Source organism: Anolis carolinensis, chromosome 5 (assembly GCF_035594765.1).
Source record: "Anolis carolinensis isolate JA03-04 chromosome 5, rAnoCar3.1.pri, whole genome shotgun sequence".
Lineage (NCBI taxonomy): Eukaryota > Metazoa > Chordata > Lepidosauria > Squamata > Dactyloidae > Anolis > Anolis carolinensis.
This window is the reverse complement of record NC_085845.1, coordinates 909,652-925,403: the sequence shown is the minus strand read 5'-3', so window position 1 is coordinate 925,403 and position 15,752 is coordinate 909,652. Positions and strand designations below refer to the sequence as shown.

Genomic DNA, 15,752 nt, shown 5'->3' with positions numbered 1-15,752 from the left:
TTATCCAACATATTCGCTTATCCAACGTTCTGCCGCCCGTTTATGTTGGATAAGTGAGACTCAACTGTACTTCACATTACAGATTGGTGTAAATGTCAAAAACAGCCACTAGGTGGCGATCATAAACTTTTTACTGTTGTGACCCTGACCTTGAGGAAAGGGAATCCCATACAGTTTAGGAATGACCTCTGGGGTCCCTTCCAACTCTATAATCCTATGATTGGGTCCCCAGGTGTTTTGGCCTACAAGTCCCAGAAATCCCAGCCAGTTTACCAGCTTTTAGGATTTCTGAGAGTTAAAGGCAAAAACATCTGAGAACCGCTTTACTAGAAGAAGGCCTTGTTTGTAAGTTTTGGGATGTTAGGTAATATCACTGAAGTGTGGCCATGTTGGATCTTTGTGCCATGTTTGGTCAAGATCAGACATCAGCTTGGTTCAGAGCTTTCTGGATGTAGGTGAACTCTAACCTCCAAAATAATAATAATAATAATAATAATAATAATAATAATAATAATAATAATAATAATAATAATAATAACTTTATTTATATACCACCCTATCTCCCGGATGGGGCTCAGGGCGGTTTACAGTCATAAAAGCAAACACAAACATTACATAACAACATAATACACATTATTAAAAAAGTAAAACAATACAATTATAACAATAAATCACACATACATGACCAGATCAAGGGGACGGGAACTATAAAATCACGGTCCCTTCCCACTACCCCCTGCGATATGTTTAGTGGTCATGGGTCTTCTCTATGCCAAGTTTGGTCCTGATCCCTTGTCAATGGGGGTCACAGTTTCTCTGTATGGAAGTGAACTATAGCTCCCAAAATCAAGGTCCATTCCCACTACCCCCTGCAGTATGTTCAATTGGTGATGGGGCCTCTCTGTGCCAGGTTTGGTCCTAGTCCATTATCAGTGGGGGTCACAGTATCAGTGAAGGTACTGCAAGTCCCATCATCCATGGCCAGTGTAGTCCAGATGTATTGTAGGTTGGGTTAACAGTACTCTCTGGGTGTAGGTAAAGTACAATTCTTGTAAACCATGGTGTAAATTCTCCCCAAACTTCTCTAGTATGTTCAGTTACTGATCAATTCCTCTATGAACTGGAAAGGGGAGGAAAAAGTTAAGGGAGAGACAGTGGGCGGGGTCATGCAAATTAAGGAATCCTGGGATGTCCATTCTGGAGGAAAAACAGAACATTTAGGGTGAAATGGTTCCCGCATGAAAGCCTTCACTTGGGTGGGGGGCTGGATGGTGTCTGTGGAGGACACGGGCAGGGTTTGGGTTGCATGTTCGTGGCACTCGCTATAACCTGCAAAGTCAGGTGAGGAAGTGACCTGGTGGCTCCACAGCATTGGGAACTATGGTCTGTTTGTGGAGGCCAGAGGCTGTCTGTGTGAGCGGACACTTGTGCCACATACACATACAAATTTTCACTTTTATTATCTGGATAGATAGATAGATAGATAGATAGATAGATAGATAGATAGATAGATGATAGATATCCTTTCTCTCTTGTTTTTCCAGCTGCGGTGTTGTCGGTGAGCCCTTCCTCTGACATCCAGGAAGGGGAAGCGGTCACCTTGACCTGCGATGTCCCCGGGGAAGAGGGGCAAGGCATCCATTACAGCTGGTACAAGAACAACCTCTGGATCAAGGAGGGCATGGCGCGGAGCCTCGTCTTCCAGGAGGCCGCGGTCGGAGACACTGGCTACTACTCCTGCAAAGTGCAGAACGACAAGGGGAGCGAGGCCTCCCAGGCCCTCCCGCTGAACATCCTCTGTGAGTCCCCCCTTTCCCAAGAAGCACAGGGATGCGCCTTCTGGGCAGGTTGGGCTGCGGTGCTGAGCCTCCGTCGCCTCGTAGCCTGGCCCAGTGTAGCCCCTTCTGGAGACGTTGGAATGCAATGCCCACCACAAGCCCCCGTTAGCACAGCCTCCTGGAAAGCTACAAACCCCATCACTCCACAGCCAGTAGAGTTCCCATAATGGTCACTCCCACCAGAGCTGATGCTTCTGTCATCCCACAGCCAGTGTCAACACAGTCCCATTTGGACTGCAACTCTATCATTCACAAACTACATCTCCCACCATTCCACAGCCAGCATAGCTCCCATCGCCATCATAATCTACTTCCACAACTGCAAAAGTCTCCATCATTCTGCAGCCAGCTCCAATGGAGCCCCTTCCAGAAATATTGGACTACAACTCCCATCACCTACCACTTGCCTTAGGTCCCATTGTCATAGCTGCAGATCCTGTCACTCCATAGGTCCCATCATCATCATCATCATCATCATCATCATCATCATCATCAATCTCGCCATAGCTAATGTCTCCATCACCCTGAATCCACTCCCAATGCAGCCCCTTCCAGACGGGTTAGGCTACAACTCCCATCTCGGAGGGTGCTCATGCGAGGACTCCTTTTGCCTCCGCAGACCCTCCCAGGACCCCTTCGCTGGCCTTGTTCCAGGAGGCGCAGGAGGGCCGCTCGGCCATCATCCACTGCACGGTGGACAGCAACCCTGCCTCCTCCTTGAGCCTCTTCCGAGCCCAGCGCCTCTTGGCCTCCACCAGTTCGCACTCGGCACCCAGCCAGAGGGTCAGCGTCTCCTCCACCCGCAACTCCTTGAAGCTGGAGATCCGGGAGGTGGTTCCAGAGGACGAGGGCGAATACCGCTGCCTGGCCACCAACCCCCTCGGAAACACCACCGCCGAGCGATTCTTTGGCGCCCAAAGTGAGTTGGCTGCCCTGCAGCGCATGACACTCCTTTGAGGGAGGAAGAACTGCACAATCCCTGTGGATGGTAATAATGGCGGTTAGAGTAAAGCTCGGGAAGGTGAAGGAGGTGACAAGGGTCCCCAAAAGGCACTTGGGATTCAAGGTGACCCCCAGAATTTGCAGTCACAGATACGAGTGTTATTTGTAACATGCACACGGCACTGCATCTTATCTGCTCTTCCCCTGCCTCTGTGGACTCTGTATTTCTGTATTTCTGTAACTCTGTATCTCTGCCAAGATCCTTGGTGGCAAATGCTTTATTTCTAGTTCCAACTATTTACAGTTACTTACAGAGAGATGGTCACGACAGAAGAGAAGAGTTCAAGCACATGTTCTGGCTTTATAAACCATTTGCCCTCCTTGCTTATTTCTGTTGACATGACATTTGGGCTGGTCACTGTTGCCTGGCCTGATATGATATTTCTGGTCCAGTCTCTCCACACTCGGAGCAGTTTAACCCCTCTGTTGCCAATCCTACCGAGGACATGTCTTGGGAATGATTTTTCCTGGCCTACAACTCCACCAATCACACTAATTGGCCAGGTCTCAGGAGCTTTCCTGGGTCTCCAGATTTGAGTATCCTCTTGACAACCATCTATGGATTTTATCTCATTGGGATAGACTCCATTTATGAGACTCTTTGAATGTGATTCTCCAAATAGGTCCTTTCACACATCATTGACCTGTTGGAATCTGTTTGCAAAATATTTCAGAAATGGAACAATTGAATTCGGGATACTAATCGTGGTTTTTGAAAATTTAATGTGGTTTTGAGTTACTGCTTTTACATGATAGTAAAATCAGTATGCATTCTGTCAGCTAAAATTTTGGAAGAACAATAGTTTGAGATTTCCAGGCTATGTTACTGCTAAATATTAAAGGGGACGGGGGGAATCAAAACGTGATGACCCAGGGAAGCATTCAAACGGATTGGGAGGAGCCAGCCTTCCATAGTGTGATGAGTCTAATTGGAGTTTTTTCAAATATTAGGAATCGAGTGTGATGGATCCAGTCCTAACAAAATATGGGCTGCATACTGATATAAACAGAATATATCCCAATGTGATAAGATCCTATGTGATAGGGATCTAGGAGTCTTAGCAGACCACAAGCTGAGCATGAACCAGGAGTGTGATGCAGCAGCTAAGAAGGCCAATTCGATTCGAGAGCAGCACAGTATCTAGATCGAGGGAAGCCATGGTCTGACTCTCTTCTGCTTTAGTCAAACGTCATGTCATCTTTCTTCACTGTCTGGCTTTCACCACTATAGAAACTGGAAAAACCATAGCATGGGCAAGCCTAATTTTAGTTATAAATGATGTATAAACTGGTTGGGACCATTGGAAAACATAGCACATGCACAGCCTGGGCAAAGCCAATGAAGCTTGGAGGCTGTAATAAAAGACCAACTATTTGATTTGGTGCCGAAATGGTCTCAACGTTGGCACCAAGGGGAGGAACTCCCATAACCACGGAGAAGACTCTCTTATGTGTTGTGTCATTTTGCATTTTCCCTGTTTCTGAGACATGCACAAGCCCTCCCACACTCCGACAGATCTCCATTCTCAGGCTGGCATAAACTACATTGAGAGGCAGCCAGAGTGGTTCCTCCAGAGTTGGTGTGTTGTTATATGGACCTTTCCCAGTTGCCTTCTTCTCTTCCAGCGGCCAGGGTGGTGGTCCAACCCTCCAAGGAGCTTCCGGAAGGTGCGCGGGTCTCTCTCACCTGTGTGGCCACCATGACCCCTGGAGAGGAGCCCAGCTTCACCTGGTACAAGAACGGCAAGTGGCTCCAAGAAGGCAAGGAGGACACCCTCGTCTTCCCGGCAGCCAAGGGCAGCGATTCTGGCACTTTCCATTGTGCGGCCCAGAGCACGGGAGGCCTGCGCACATCCCCACCCGTCGCACTGCGTGTCTTCTGTGAGTGGAGCTCCATTTGGGACAGTTGGCTATTCCATAGGTCATTCTTTGCTCTCCAAGGTGCTCTAGGAAGCATGTTTGCCAATGTATTGCCTTCTTTGGCCCATGTATGTCCTAGTGGGCATTTGGAGACCAAACATCTCCAGAAGCCACTTTGAGTCTTCTTGTGGAGAGAAAAAGCAGGGTACAAATAAATATAAACAACATAAACATAGACATAAACATAATAATAATGTGGGCTGGCTTCGAACTCATGACCTTTCTTTCGGTCAGGAGTGATTTATTGCAGCTGGCTACTAACCAACTGCGCCACAGCCCAGAGTAATTTTCTAAAAGACGATTTAGATCCCAAGTTACCATTTAATGGCTAAAGTGGCATCTAGGGCTTCAGATTAGTCATTTCCAAAAACCTGTTGAAACCACCAAGTTTTCAAGTCCCTATGAAAAGATATTATGGATGGAGCTAGTCTCATCTCTTTGGGGAGGGCATTCCAGAGGCCACCACCTCTCTCTCGTCTCACCAGAAGATCCCAGGGTCCGCGCTGGGGCATCGGGGAGATGCGATCGCGAAGTTAGGTGGGGCCCAAACCATTTAGGGCTTTATTGGTCATGACCTGCACCTTGAATTGGGCCTGGCAGCTGATCGGCAGTCAGTAGAGCTGTTTTAGGAAGGGAGTTGTTCAGTCATCCCCGTCCTGACACCCTCTCCTTGGCTTTCTGTCCTTCCGGCCCACAGACGCTCCCCGCCAACCGGTGTTGACCTCCTTCCTGGAGACGCAGGGGGGCCGCCTGGGGGTCATCCAGTGCGCGGTGGACAGCGACCCCCCCTCCGAGGTGGCCTTGTTCAAGGGCGACGCCCTCCTGGGCTCCAGCACCGGAAGCCCCGCCTCCTCTGACCCCCGAGTGACCGTGTCCGCCACCCACAACACCCTGAAGGCCACCATCAAGGACCTGGGCCTGGAGGACGAAGGGCAATACGTCTGCAGTGCGCAGAACCGCTACGGAGAGGCCAGCACTTCCATCGACTTTGTGGCAGAAAGTAAGGCCACCTTCAGTGGCATTTGGGGACATGGTTCATCCGCTCCTGGTTTTAGTCTGAACTTAACATGACTGATCCAACATTAGCCCAAGAATAGGATCGAGCCTTTACGTGAATCACTCAGTCCAATTCTCTTCTGTCATGCAGGAAAACCCAACCCAAGCCCCCCTGACAGATGGCCATCCAGCCTCTGCTTAGAAACCTCCAGAGATGGAGACCCTGCCAGATCTCCAGATTGTCTTTATTCCACCAGAGGTGGAAGGGACCCCAAGGGCCATCCGGTCCAACCCCCTTCTGCCATGCAGGAATATATGTGCAATCTGATCCCTCCCAATAGATGGCCACCTAGCCTCTGTATATAAACCTACAGAGAAGGAGACTCCCAGGCAACAGGCAATTCCAACATCCAATCGCTCTCACTAGTTGTTGTTGCCCTAGCAGTTGTGAGGGAACTCAGGGCTATAAAGCAGAAGCAGGTGCAGCCAGCTCTTGCTGGAAACAAACTGCCTCTTTGCTCCCCTTGTGCCTGCTTCAAGCCTGCCTCTGGGAAACTGCTCCTAAGGATTTATTGCTGTTTCTTTGTCTGAAGTAAGACTGCTATTTGATTTGGGAATTTATCAGTGACTAAGAACTGTTTTTGCCCTAAGACTTCCTTTCTTCCTTTTGCATTATTTCACTGAGTGTGCTGTTCTTTATGTTTTACTGAAGTAAAACAGTTTTCCTTTACTTACCACATTGTTCTTGGAAGACAAAACATTACAATTCCACAGCAGAGATGCACCCCAAGGTTTCCTTTTCCGTTGCTGGAAGCTTTGGTGTTCCAACAACTTTGTGTTTTAAAGAAGGAGTTCTCTTCTTCTTCTTCATTCACACAGTCGTTTCTGAGTCTTTGTGACCTCATGGACCAGTCCACACCAGAGCTCCCTGTCGGCCGTCGCCGCCCCCAGTTCCTTCAAGGAGTTCTAAGCAGGCGATAACTGTAATGTCCAAATTACAAAGAGGGCACTTTTTGTTATTAGTGGCAAAAAAAATTGGTTTTGGGGTTTTGAAAATTGAGGTGCGCATTAGATTTGATGGCGCATGAGACTCGACTTAATACGGCAGTTTACCATATTGCCTCTTTCCTGGTGACTACTAGTGATTGCACATTATAAATCTGGCATTTTCAGGGCTATTATTCATCTTCAGGGAAGGCCTTTTTCCACAGGAAGGTTTTTAACTCAATTCCTGGACGATTCCTGACGTTTTTAGGAAGGGAGTTCCAGAGCTGTGGGGCCACCACCAAAAGGCCCTCCTTCTCGTTCCCACCAATCACACTTGAGACGGTGGTGGGATCAAGAGAAGGGCCTCTCCAAGAGCTATGGGTCACAGCTATGTCATGCTGGAATTTGTAGTTTGGAGAGAGAGGCATTGTCATTCTTTGGCAGGGAAAGCTCAAGACCTCATAAAACTACAGTCCCCAGGATTCCATTGCATTTATCCAAGGCAGATAAAGTGGATTCATTTTGTAGCAAAGATCCACCCCAAGGTTTCCCTTTCTGTTGCTGGGATTCTAACATTTTTGTGTTTTAAAGAAGAGGTTCTAACCAGGCAGCAACTGTAATGGACAAATTGCAAAGGGGGCACTTTTCCCATTGGCGGCAAGTATGAGGGTTGAATGAAGAGTAATGCCTCCACCTTCGTAACTCCTCAGCAGATGGCAGAAGTAATATGCGGCAGGTCCTGGCTTGTTCAGTAGACTCTCCTCTATGGTTCCATTTGGCGGGAAGCCTTAGCATTGAACGGTTGTGTTGTTAAAGTGCAGAGTATGGAACCCTGCGCAGACGGTCGGTCAATGTGACTTAAGCAACCTGCAGTCACTGAATTCTGGACAGCAGAAGGTGTCACCCCAAAGAAGATTCCTCAGAGAATGCAAACTGGTTATGGGGATTGTGTTAATGTGAGTCCTGTGTGTCATTGGGCGAATAAGTTTAAAGATGTTGAGGTGGGAACATCTGACTTGGGTGACAAACCAAGAGTTGGACGTCCTGTGACAGCAACCACTGAGTTTCACAAGCAAAAGGTCGACAGACTGATTCAGGATGACCGTTGTATCACTCAAAGAGAAATTTCAATCATCATCGGCATCTCACAGGAACGTGTGGGTCGCATTATTGCTTTGATGCCTGAAATGAAAGCGCACAGACTTGAAATTTGCCAGGAATTCCTCTTGCATTACGAGAATGAAATGACCCCTTTCTCCTTTGGGGTGATGCCTTCTGCTGTCAATAATTCAGTGACTGCACGTTGCTTAAGTTGCATTCACCGACAGTCGGTGCAGGGTTCCATACTTCGCCCTTTAACAACACAACCGTTCAATGCTAAGGCTTCCCCGTCTGCGCAGGGTTCCATACTTGGCACTTTAACAACACAACCGTTCAATGCTAAGGCTTCCCCGTCTGCGCAGGGTTCCATACTTCGCACTTTAACAACACAACCGTTCAATGCTAAGGCTTCCCCGTCTGTGCAGGGTTCCATACTTCGCACTTTAACAACACAACTGTTCAATGCTAAGGCTTCCCCGTCTGCGCAGGGTTCCATACTTCGCCCTTTAACAACACAACCGTTCAATGCTAAGGCTTCCCCGTCTGCGCAGGGTTCCATACTTGGCACTTTAACAACACAACTGTTCAATGCTAAGGCTTCCCCGTCTGTGCAGGGTTCCATACTTCGCCCTTTAACAACACAACCGTTCAATGCTAAGGCTTCCCCGTCTGCGCAGGGTTCCATACTTGGCACTTTAACAACACAACCGTTCAATGCTAAGGCTTCCCCGTCTGCGCAGGGTTCCATACTTCGCCCTTTAACAACACAACCGTTCAATGCTAAGGCTTCCTCGTCTGCGCAGGGTTCCATACTTCGCCCTTTAACAACACAACCGTTCAATGCTAAGGCTTCCCCGTCTTCGCAGGTTTCCATATTTCACACTTTAATAACACAACCGTTCAATGCTAAGGCTTCCCCGTCTGCGCAGGATTCCATACTTCGCCCTTTAACAACACAACCGTTCAATGCTAAGGCTTCCTCGTCTGCGCAGGGTTCCATACTTCGCCCTTTAACAACACAACCGTTCAATGCTAAGGCTTCCCCGTCTTCGCAGGGTTCCATATTTCACACTTTAATAACACAACCGTTCAATGCTAAGGCTTCCCCGTCTTCGCAGGGTTCCATATTTCACACTTTAATAACACAACCGTTCAATGCTAAGGCTTCCCCGTCTGCGCAGGATTCCATACTTCGCCCTTTAACAACACAACCGTTCAATGCTAAGGCTTCCCCGTCTGCGCAGGGTTCCATACTTCGCCCTTTAACAACACAACCATTCAATGCTAAGGCTTCCTCGTCTGTGCAGGGTTCCATACTTCGCCCTTTAACAACACAACCGTTCAATGCTAAGGCTTCCCCGTCTTCGCAGGGTTCCATATTTCACACTTTAATAACACAACCGTTCAATGCTAAGGCTTCCCCGTCTGCGCAGGATTCCATACTTCGCCCTTTAACAACACAACCGTTCAATGCTAAGGCTTCCTCATCTGCGCAGGGTTCCATACTTCGCCCTTTAACAACACAACCGTTCAATGCTAAGGCTTCCCCGTCTGCGCAGGATTCCATACTTCGCCCTTTAACAACACAACCGTTCAATGCTAAGGCTTCCTCGTCTGCGCAGGGTTCCATACTTCGCCCTTTAACAACACAACCGTTCAATGCTAAGGCTTCCCCGTCTGCGCAGGGTTCCATACTTCGCACTTTAAAAACAAACCGTTCAATGCGAAGGTTCCCCGCCAAATGCAACTCACCGTAGAGGAGCGTCTACTGAACAAGCCAGGACTTGCAGCAGAAGTTACGAAGGTGGAGGCATTACTTTTCGTTCAACCCTTGTACTTTTTTTGGTTTCAGGGTTTTGAAAATGGGGGTGCGCATTAGATTTGATGGCATATGAGACTCAAGTTGATATGGCAGTCTACCGTCTTGTCTCTCTCCTGGTGAGTACTGTCTGGATAGTGATGTTGCTGTCTTGCTGCTTGATCTCTTTAGCGGCCCGGATCCTGGCCTCGCCGTCCTCCTCGGTGCGCGAAGGGGAGGCCGCCCGCCTGTCCTGCCTCCTCACGGGTGGTGGCAACACTTCCGCCTCTTCCGCCAACTTCACCTGGTTCAAGGACGCTCTCCCTCTTTCGGAGGCCTCGGGGGATTCCCTGGAGTTCCTCCCTGTCTCCCGGAAGGATGCTGGGACATATCGCTGCCGCGTGGAGACTCCAACGGCCAGCAAGAGCTCTGATCCCATCGCTCTCTCCGTTCACTGTAAGAGAGCAGGTTTCCCAGTTTCTTCTTCATTGTGGGAGTCCAAAATGTGGATGGTTGTAGATAGAAGTTTATAAAAGTTTATACAAATATATAGAAGTCTTACTACAGTTTCTGAATCAAGATAAACCTTGCAGTATAATAATATGTCACTCAGGCTTGTGCAACAGGTAACAGTATCTTTACCTCAGTTTAAAAGTTCAAACAGGGCAACAATATATACAGTAGAGTCTCACTTATTCTACATTCACTTATCCAACGTTCTGGATTTTCCAACACAGTCTGCCTCCCGCTCAGATCCACAGCTCGTTTTCTAGGCAGCAAGGACTGAAGTTTTTACGGATTTAATTTCCGACAATGTTGTTACGGAACGTTCTCTTTATGAATTTCTGTCTTTATTTGTAGTCAGTTTTCAGTGGCCAATGTTTTTGTAGTCAATGTTTTCAGCACATTCCGATGTTTTGGTGCTAAATTCGTAAATACAGTAAATTACTACATAATGTTACTGTGTATTGTATTGAACTGCTTTTTCTGTCTATTTGTTGTAAAACATGATGTTTTGGTGCTTAATTTGTAAAATCATAACGTAATTTGACATTTAATAGGCTTTTCCTTAATCCCTCCTTATTATCCAACATTTTCGCTTATCCAACGTTCTGCCGGCCCATTTATGTTGGATAAGTGAGACTCTACTGTATAACAGTCTTTCTGAATTCACACAGAGAACAATAGGAATAAACAGTCTCTTTAAATATGCCCCATTTGCCTTATAAATAACCAGGCTTCGGAGAGTATGGCGGCCATTTCGTTCCTGACTATTTCCAGTCAGCGCTCTCCTCCCTCTCCCAGATGAAAGTGGCAGTTAAAACCGTTTGCCGCAGCATTGAAATTCTGGCTCCTGACTGGCTCAGCCAATCAGCTGTCTCCACATGCCTTTTCCAGTCCACTCTCCACATCATGGTGCCTCTTTTACAAACCCTCACACAAAACACCTGTAGGGAGGGCCGAAGTTGGCCCAGGCCTGGTTTAGGGGCACAGGGCCCAACACTAGTGTCCGTTGCTGGTCCTAATGCGGTGGCATTTGTGGCTGTTCTCCCTTCCAGACCCTCCTGGGGAACCCGAAGTGGCCGTCTTCGTGGAGACCAAGAGGGGACGGGTGGCCGTCTTCCAGGTCTCTGTGGACAGCAAGCCCCCGGCCCAGTTTGCCCTGTACAAAGGGAGCGACCTCGTGGCCTCTGGCGGCGCAAGGGCCCGCGGGCAACCCGAGCGCATCGGCATCACGTCCCAAGGCCCCAACGCCATTCGGGTGGAGATGCGAGACGTGGTCCCGGGGGACGAAGGCGGCTACAACGTCACGGCCACCAACCCCTACGGCTCCTCCTCACGGCCTTTCTACTTCCACGTCCAGAGTGAGTCCATGCTTATCAGCAACCTTCAGTCTTGGTACCGCCATTGTTACTGTCTATTAGGGACGTGCGATCCATTAAAAATGGTCCAAAAGTTGGAGGTGCTGGTGCTTTGTTTCTAAAGTGTTTCTAAAGTATAGTTTGCGAAAAATTCATTACTATTTCATTATAGTAATTGCGCATAATTACTATAATTGGGGAGAATTCGGGGGCTCCTTTCTCCCTCATTTTTAAAGCCATTGTGAAGGGGCAAAGATGTAAAAGATGTAAAAAAATACTCCTCTTAATCCAAAGTCAAAAGCAGGAGGCCCCACAAAACACCACAAAAGTTGGATCTTCAAACTGCAAAAGAACTATTTATTGCGTGGCCATAGCAATGTGACAAATACATGCATACATGCAATCAAAGGATTTGTCCGAATTTCCAAAATGGTTGCAAGGGTTTTTATCACTTCCACAGAAATTAGCAAGCGTGTCCTTATTGGCTTACAAAGATCATTTACCCCATTTGTCTAATGTTGTCTACGTCACAAGCATCTTAACCACCATGCAATCCCATTGGTTTTCTATGCTGTAACAACCTGTAATTCTTTAGACAATGGTGCTTTGCTTTCATGTTACTGACCCTGACTTGTTGCAAGTATATGCTCGAAATCGTATGGGAACCGGTTCTGACTTGATGTATTGTTATTATTTGAAAGTAACTTCTTTTCTCTGGAACAACTCTTTTCCCAAACATCAGCATTTTCTCTCAAGCGCAGGCCTTCCTCAAACATAGGCCTTTTGCAACTTAGGTCAATCAAAACATATGGGACTTGTCATGCCACAAGGAGGCAAAACATTCCCTGCTGCCCTGTCCCTTTAAGATTCTGAAGGGGCGGAGCTTAGCCTGAAATGGCAGTTATTTTTTGTCAGTTAGATTTTGGCAGTTGGTGAAGCACTGGAAGGAAGTGTAGGAAGCAAAAGGAGCACAGAAATTCACGTCACGTCGGAACTGTACCCAGAGTAGATTAAAAAGCCATACATTACAGCAATAGAGAAAGTCATGTCAACATTGTATTAGTCACCTCAAAGCTACAAATAATCCAGTCATGACAAGACTTTATACTCTGTGGCAATATCTATCCAGAACATAAAGATCTCTTTCCTCACAAGAGACTTCATAGTGGCAACAAGAGGAAAAGAGATCCTTTTTGAAAGTAGTTGTTCTACTCCAGAAACTTCGTTTTTGTGGCTGCCACAAACTAGGCTGAATTGGTGGAGACTCTATGAAAAACTAGATTATTATTATTATTATTATTATTATTATTATTATTATTATTATTATATTTCTTACCCACCTCTCCTCATGGCTCGAGGTTTTGGGAAATGGAAGTCTCCATAACCTTTTGGGAAAGTGGCATTCAAGCAAAGCAACCAGGTTTCTCAGCTGTTGAACTGATGTACCCAGATATGTCTTTGAACTGTTGGGGACAAAGATATGCCAGTGCACAAAACACACACACACACATATATTGCAGAGTTTCAGAAGTGTTCTTTCAGTTGCCCAAAAACATCTACTTGTCCTTAAAATATATTTGCTTTTAAATCATGGTCTCAAGAGACAAAAATTAAGTAGACTTCTTTAAAGGTAACATAGTTGGTTTACTCACAAACTTCATGTATTCAGCATACAGGCACTTTGAATATCGGTCCAGTTACAGATAAGATTTGAAGTAGTTTCTCTGTGCGAGTAACATAGGACATCATTTCTTGAAAGTCTAATGGCTTCTGTACAGCATTCTGTTCCTACAACTTCTAAAAGCACACCTCTCTGTTTTGACCAAAGTCTCTAAGCATACAGTTCCTATGAAGTCTAAAGCATACAGTTTCTAAAATGGAGTCTGAGTCCTGAACGAGCCCAGATCTGATCACAAGGTCTGCAGTTCCTCCCACAACAAAAAAGTTAGGAAAACTGCATAGCAATACAGACATATACAATACAGCAATCTGAATTATATATATAGCAAATAACTAGTGGAGGTTTGAAGAAGGTTGCTATTCCCAACAGAGTCGGTTGTAAGTCAGATGTTTGCATCCTTATCCCATGACCCTCTTCTGCCTTTCTCCTGGGACCAGCGGCCCGGGTCCTGGTCTCCCCGTCTCCGGAGGTGCGGGAAGGAGGCTCCCTCAGCCTCACCTGCGACGTGATGGGAAGCGCCCCGGAGGAGTCCACCTTCTCCTGGTTCCGGAACGGGAAGCGGGTTCAAGGGGGAAGCAGCAGCAGAAGCCGCAGCAGTGACAACACACTGGCCTTCCAAAGCATCACCAGCAAAGAGACCGGATCCTACTACTGCAAGGTCCAAGCGCCTGATGGCACTGGGATCAACGTCTCCCCGTCGGTCGGCATCACCGTCATGTGTAAGTGGCCCTTTTATGGCACTTTGTAACAAACTTTGAAATATGTTCTGTTGTTCCTGGTTTGAAAGTGTTAGGCTGTTAGGAATTGTGGGAGTTGAAGTCCAAAACACCTGGAGGGAGGGCCAAAGTTTGCCCACGCTTGGGCTAGAGTCAGCTCCAAGGACCATAACTGTGAAGTTTTTAATACTGGTTATATTTAATTCTGTTTTAATGTTTGCATATTTGTATATTTTAAAACATATCCTAATGCTTTTATCTTAAGCCTCTTCGAGTCTCCTTTGGGAGAGAGAAAGCAGGGTGTAAATAATAATAATAATAATAATAATAATAATAATAATAATAATAATAATAATAATTCATCACACAGTCCTAGACACTTGGGAAATGTTCGACTTGTGATTTTGTAATATGAAATCCAGCATGTCTATCTTGTTTGCTGTGTCATACAATAAAATAATAATAATAATAATAATAAGAAGAAGAAGAAGAAGTAGAAGATATACTTGTTTGCTGTGTCATAATAATAATAATAATAATAATAATAATAATTCATCACACAGTCCTAGACACTTGGGAAATGTTCGACTTGTGATTTTGTAATATGAAATCCAGCATGTCTATCTTGTTTGCTGTGTCATACAATAAAATAATAATAATAATAATAATAATAATAATAATAATAAGAAGAAGATATACTTGTTTGCTGTGTCATAATAATAATAATAATAATAATAATAATAATAATAATAATAATAATAATAATAAATTGGCACACTGGGTGCCATGCCAAAAGATCTCAGCCGGCATTTGGAAACAATAGACATTGACAAAATTACGATCTGCCAACTGCAAAAGGCCACCCTACTGGGATCTGTGCGCATCATCCGAAAATACATCACACAGTCCTAGACACTTGGGAAGGGTTCGACTTGTGGTTTTGTGATATGAAATCCAGCATGTCTATCTTGTTTGCTGTGTCATACAATAAAATAATAATAATAATAATAATAATAATAATAATAATAATAATAATAATAATAATAAAAAAATTGACACACTGGGTGCCGTGCCAAGAGATCTCAGCCGGCATTTGGAAACAATAGACATTGACAAAATTACGATCTGCCAACTGCAAAAGGCCACCCTACTGGGATCTGTGCGCATCATCCGAAAATACATCACACACTCCTAGATTTTGTGATACGAAATCCAGCATATCTTTCTTGTTTGTTGTGTCAATAATAATAATAATAATAAACAATGAAGATGTCTCTCATTTGGGGAGGCAATACGGGCCCCTCACTCCCTGTCTGTCCATCCGCAGACCCTCCCCGGAAGCCCCAGGTGACCTCTTTCCTCGGGACGGAGGGCCGGCCAATGGCGGTCCTGCAGTGCGTGGTCGAGAGCGAGCCCCAGGCCCTCCTGGAAATCTCCAAAGGGAAGCAAGTCCTGGCCTCCAGCGCCAGCCCCACTCACAGCCCCCGAATCAAGGCCTCTGCCGCCTATAACAGCCTGCGCATGGAGATCTGGGACGTGGTGATGGAGGACGAAGGGGAGTACAACTGCGCCGCCAGCAACGCCTTGGGAAAGGCCAGCTCCAGCACCACCTTCACTGCAAACGGTGCGCACCCCAGAGGCAGCCCAGCCTTTGGCAGCTTCTTCCCCTACATTGCAGCAGAAACGGACCTTTTGCTATATTCAGGGAATGATAGCAACAGACCACTATTATTGCCTCGACTCTAATGCGCCATTGAATCTAATGCATACCCCAATTTTCAGAACCCTTAAACCAATATTGTTGAATGTAATGTGCAGCCGTAAAAAGTGCACTCGTTGTCATTTGTCCAA

At 46.3% G+C, this 15,752-nt stretch overlaps 1 protein-coding gene across 3 annotated transcripts in view; it reads left to right on the top strand.

Moving 5' to 3' along the window:
- The window catches only part of siglec1 (sialic acid binding Ig like lectin 1), a 55,772-nt gene that overhangs the window by 9,167 nt on the left and 30,853 nt on the right, over positions 1-15,752 (top strand). For all 3 annotated transcript variants that reach the window (XM_062981369.1, XM_062981368.1, XM_062981370.1), the window contains 8 exons: positions 1,545-1,799; positions 2,458-2,757; positions 4,467-4,721; positions 5,458-5,760; positions 9,835-10,098; positions 11,202-11,507; positions 13,623-13,904; positions 15,229-15,525. In XM_062981369.1, coding sequence (XP_062837439.1) covers positions 1,545-1,799; positions 2,458-2,757; positions 4,467-4,721; positions 5,458-5,760; positions 9,835-10,098; positions 11,202-11,507; positions 13,623-13,904; positions 15,229-15,525 — 2,262 coding nt within the window. The remainder of the gene's footprint in view (positions 1-1,544; positions 1,800-2,457; positions 2,758-4,466; positions 4,722-5,457; positions 5,761-9,834; positions 10,099-11,201; positions 11,508-13,622; positions 13,905-15,228; positions 15,526-15,752) is intronic.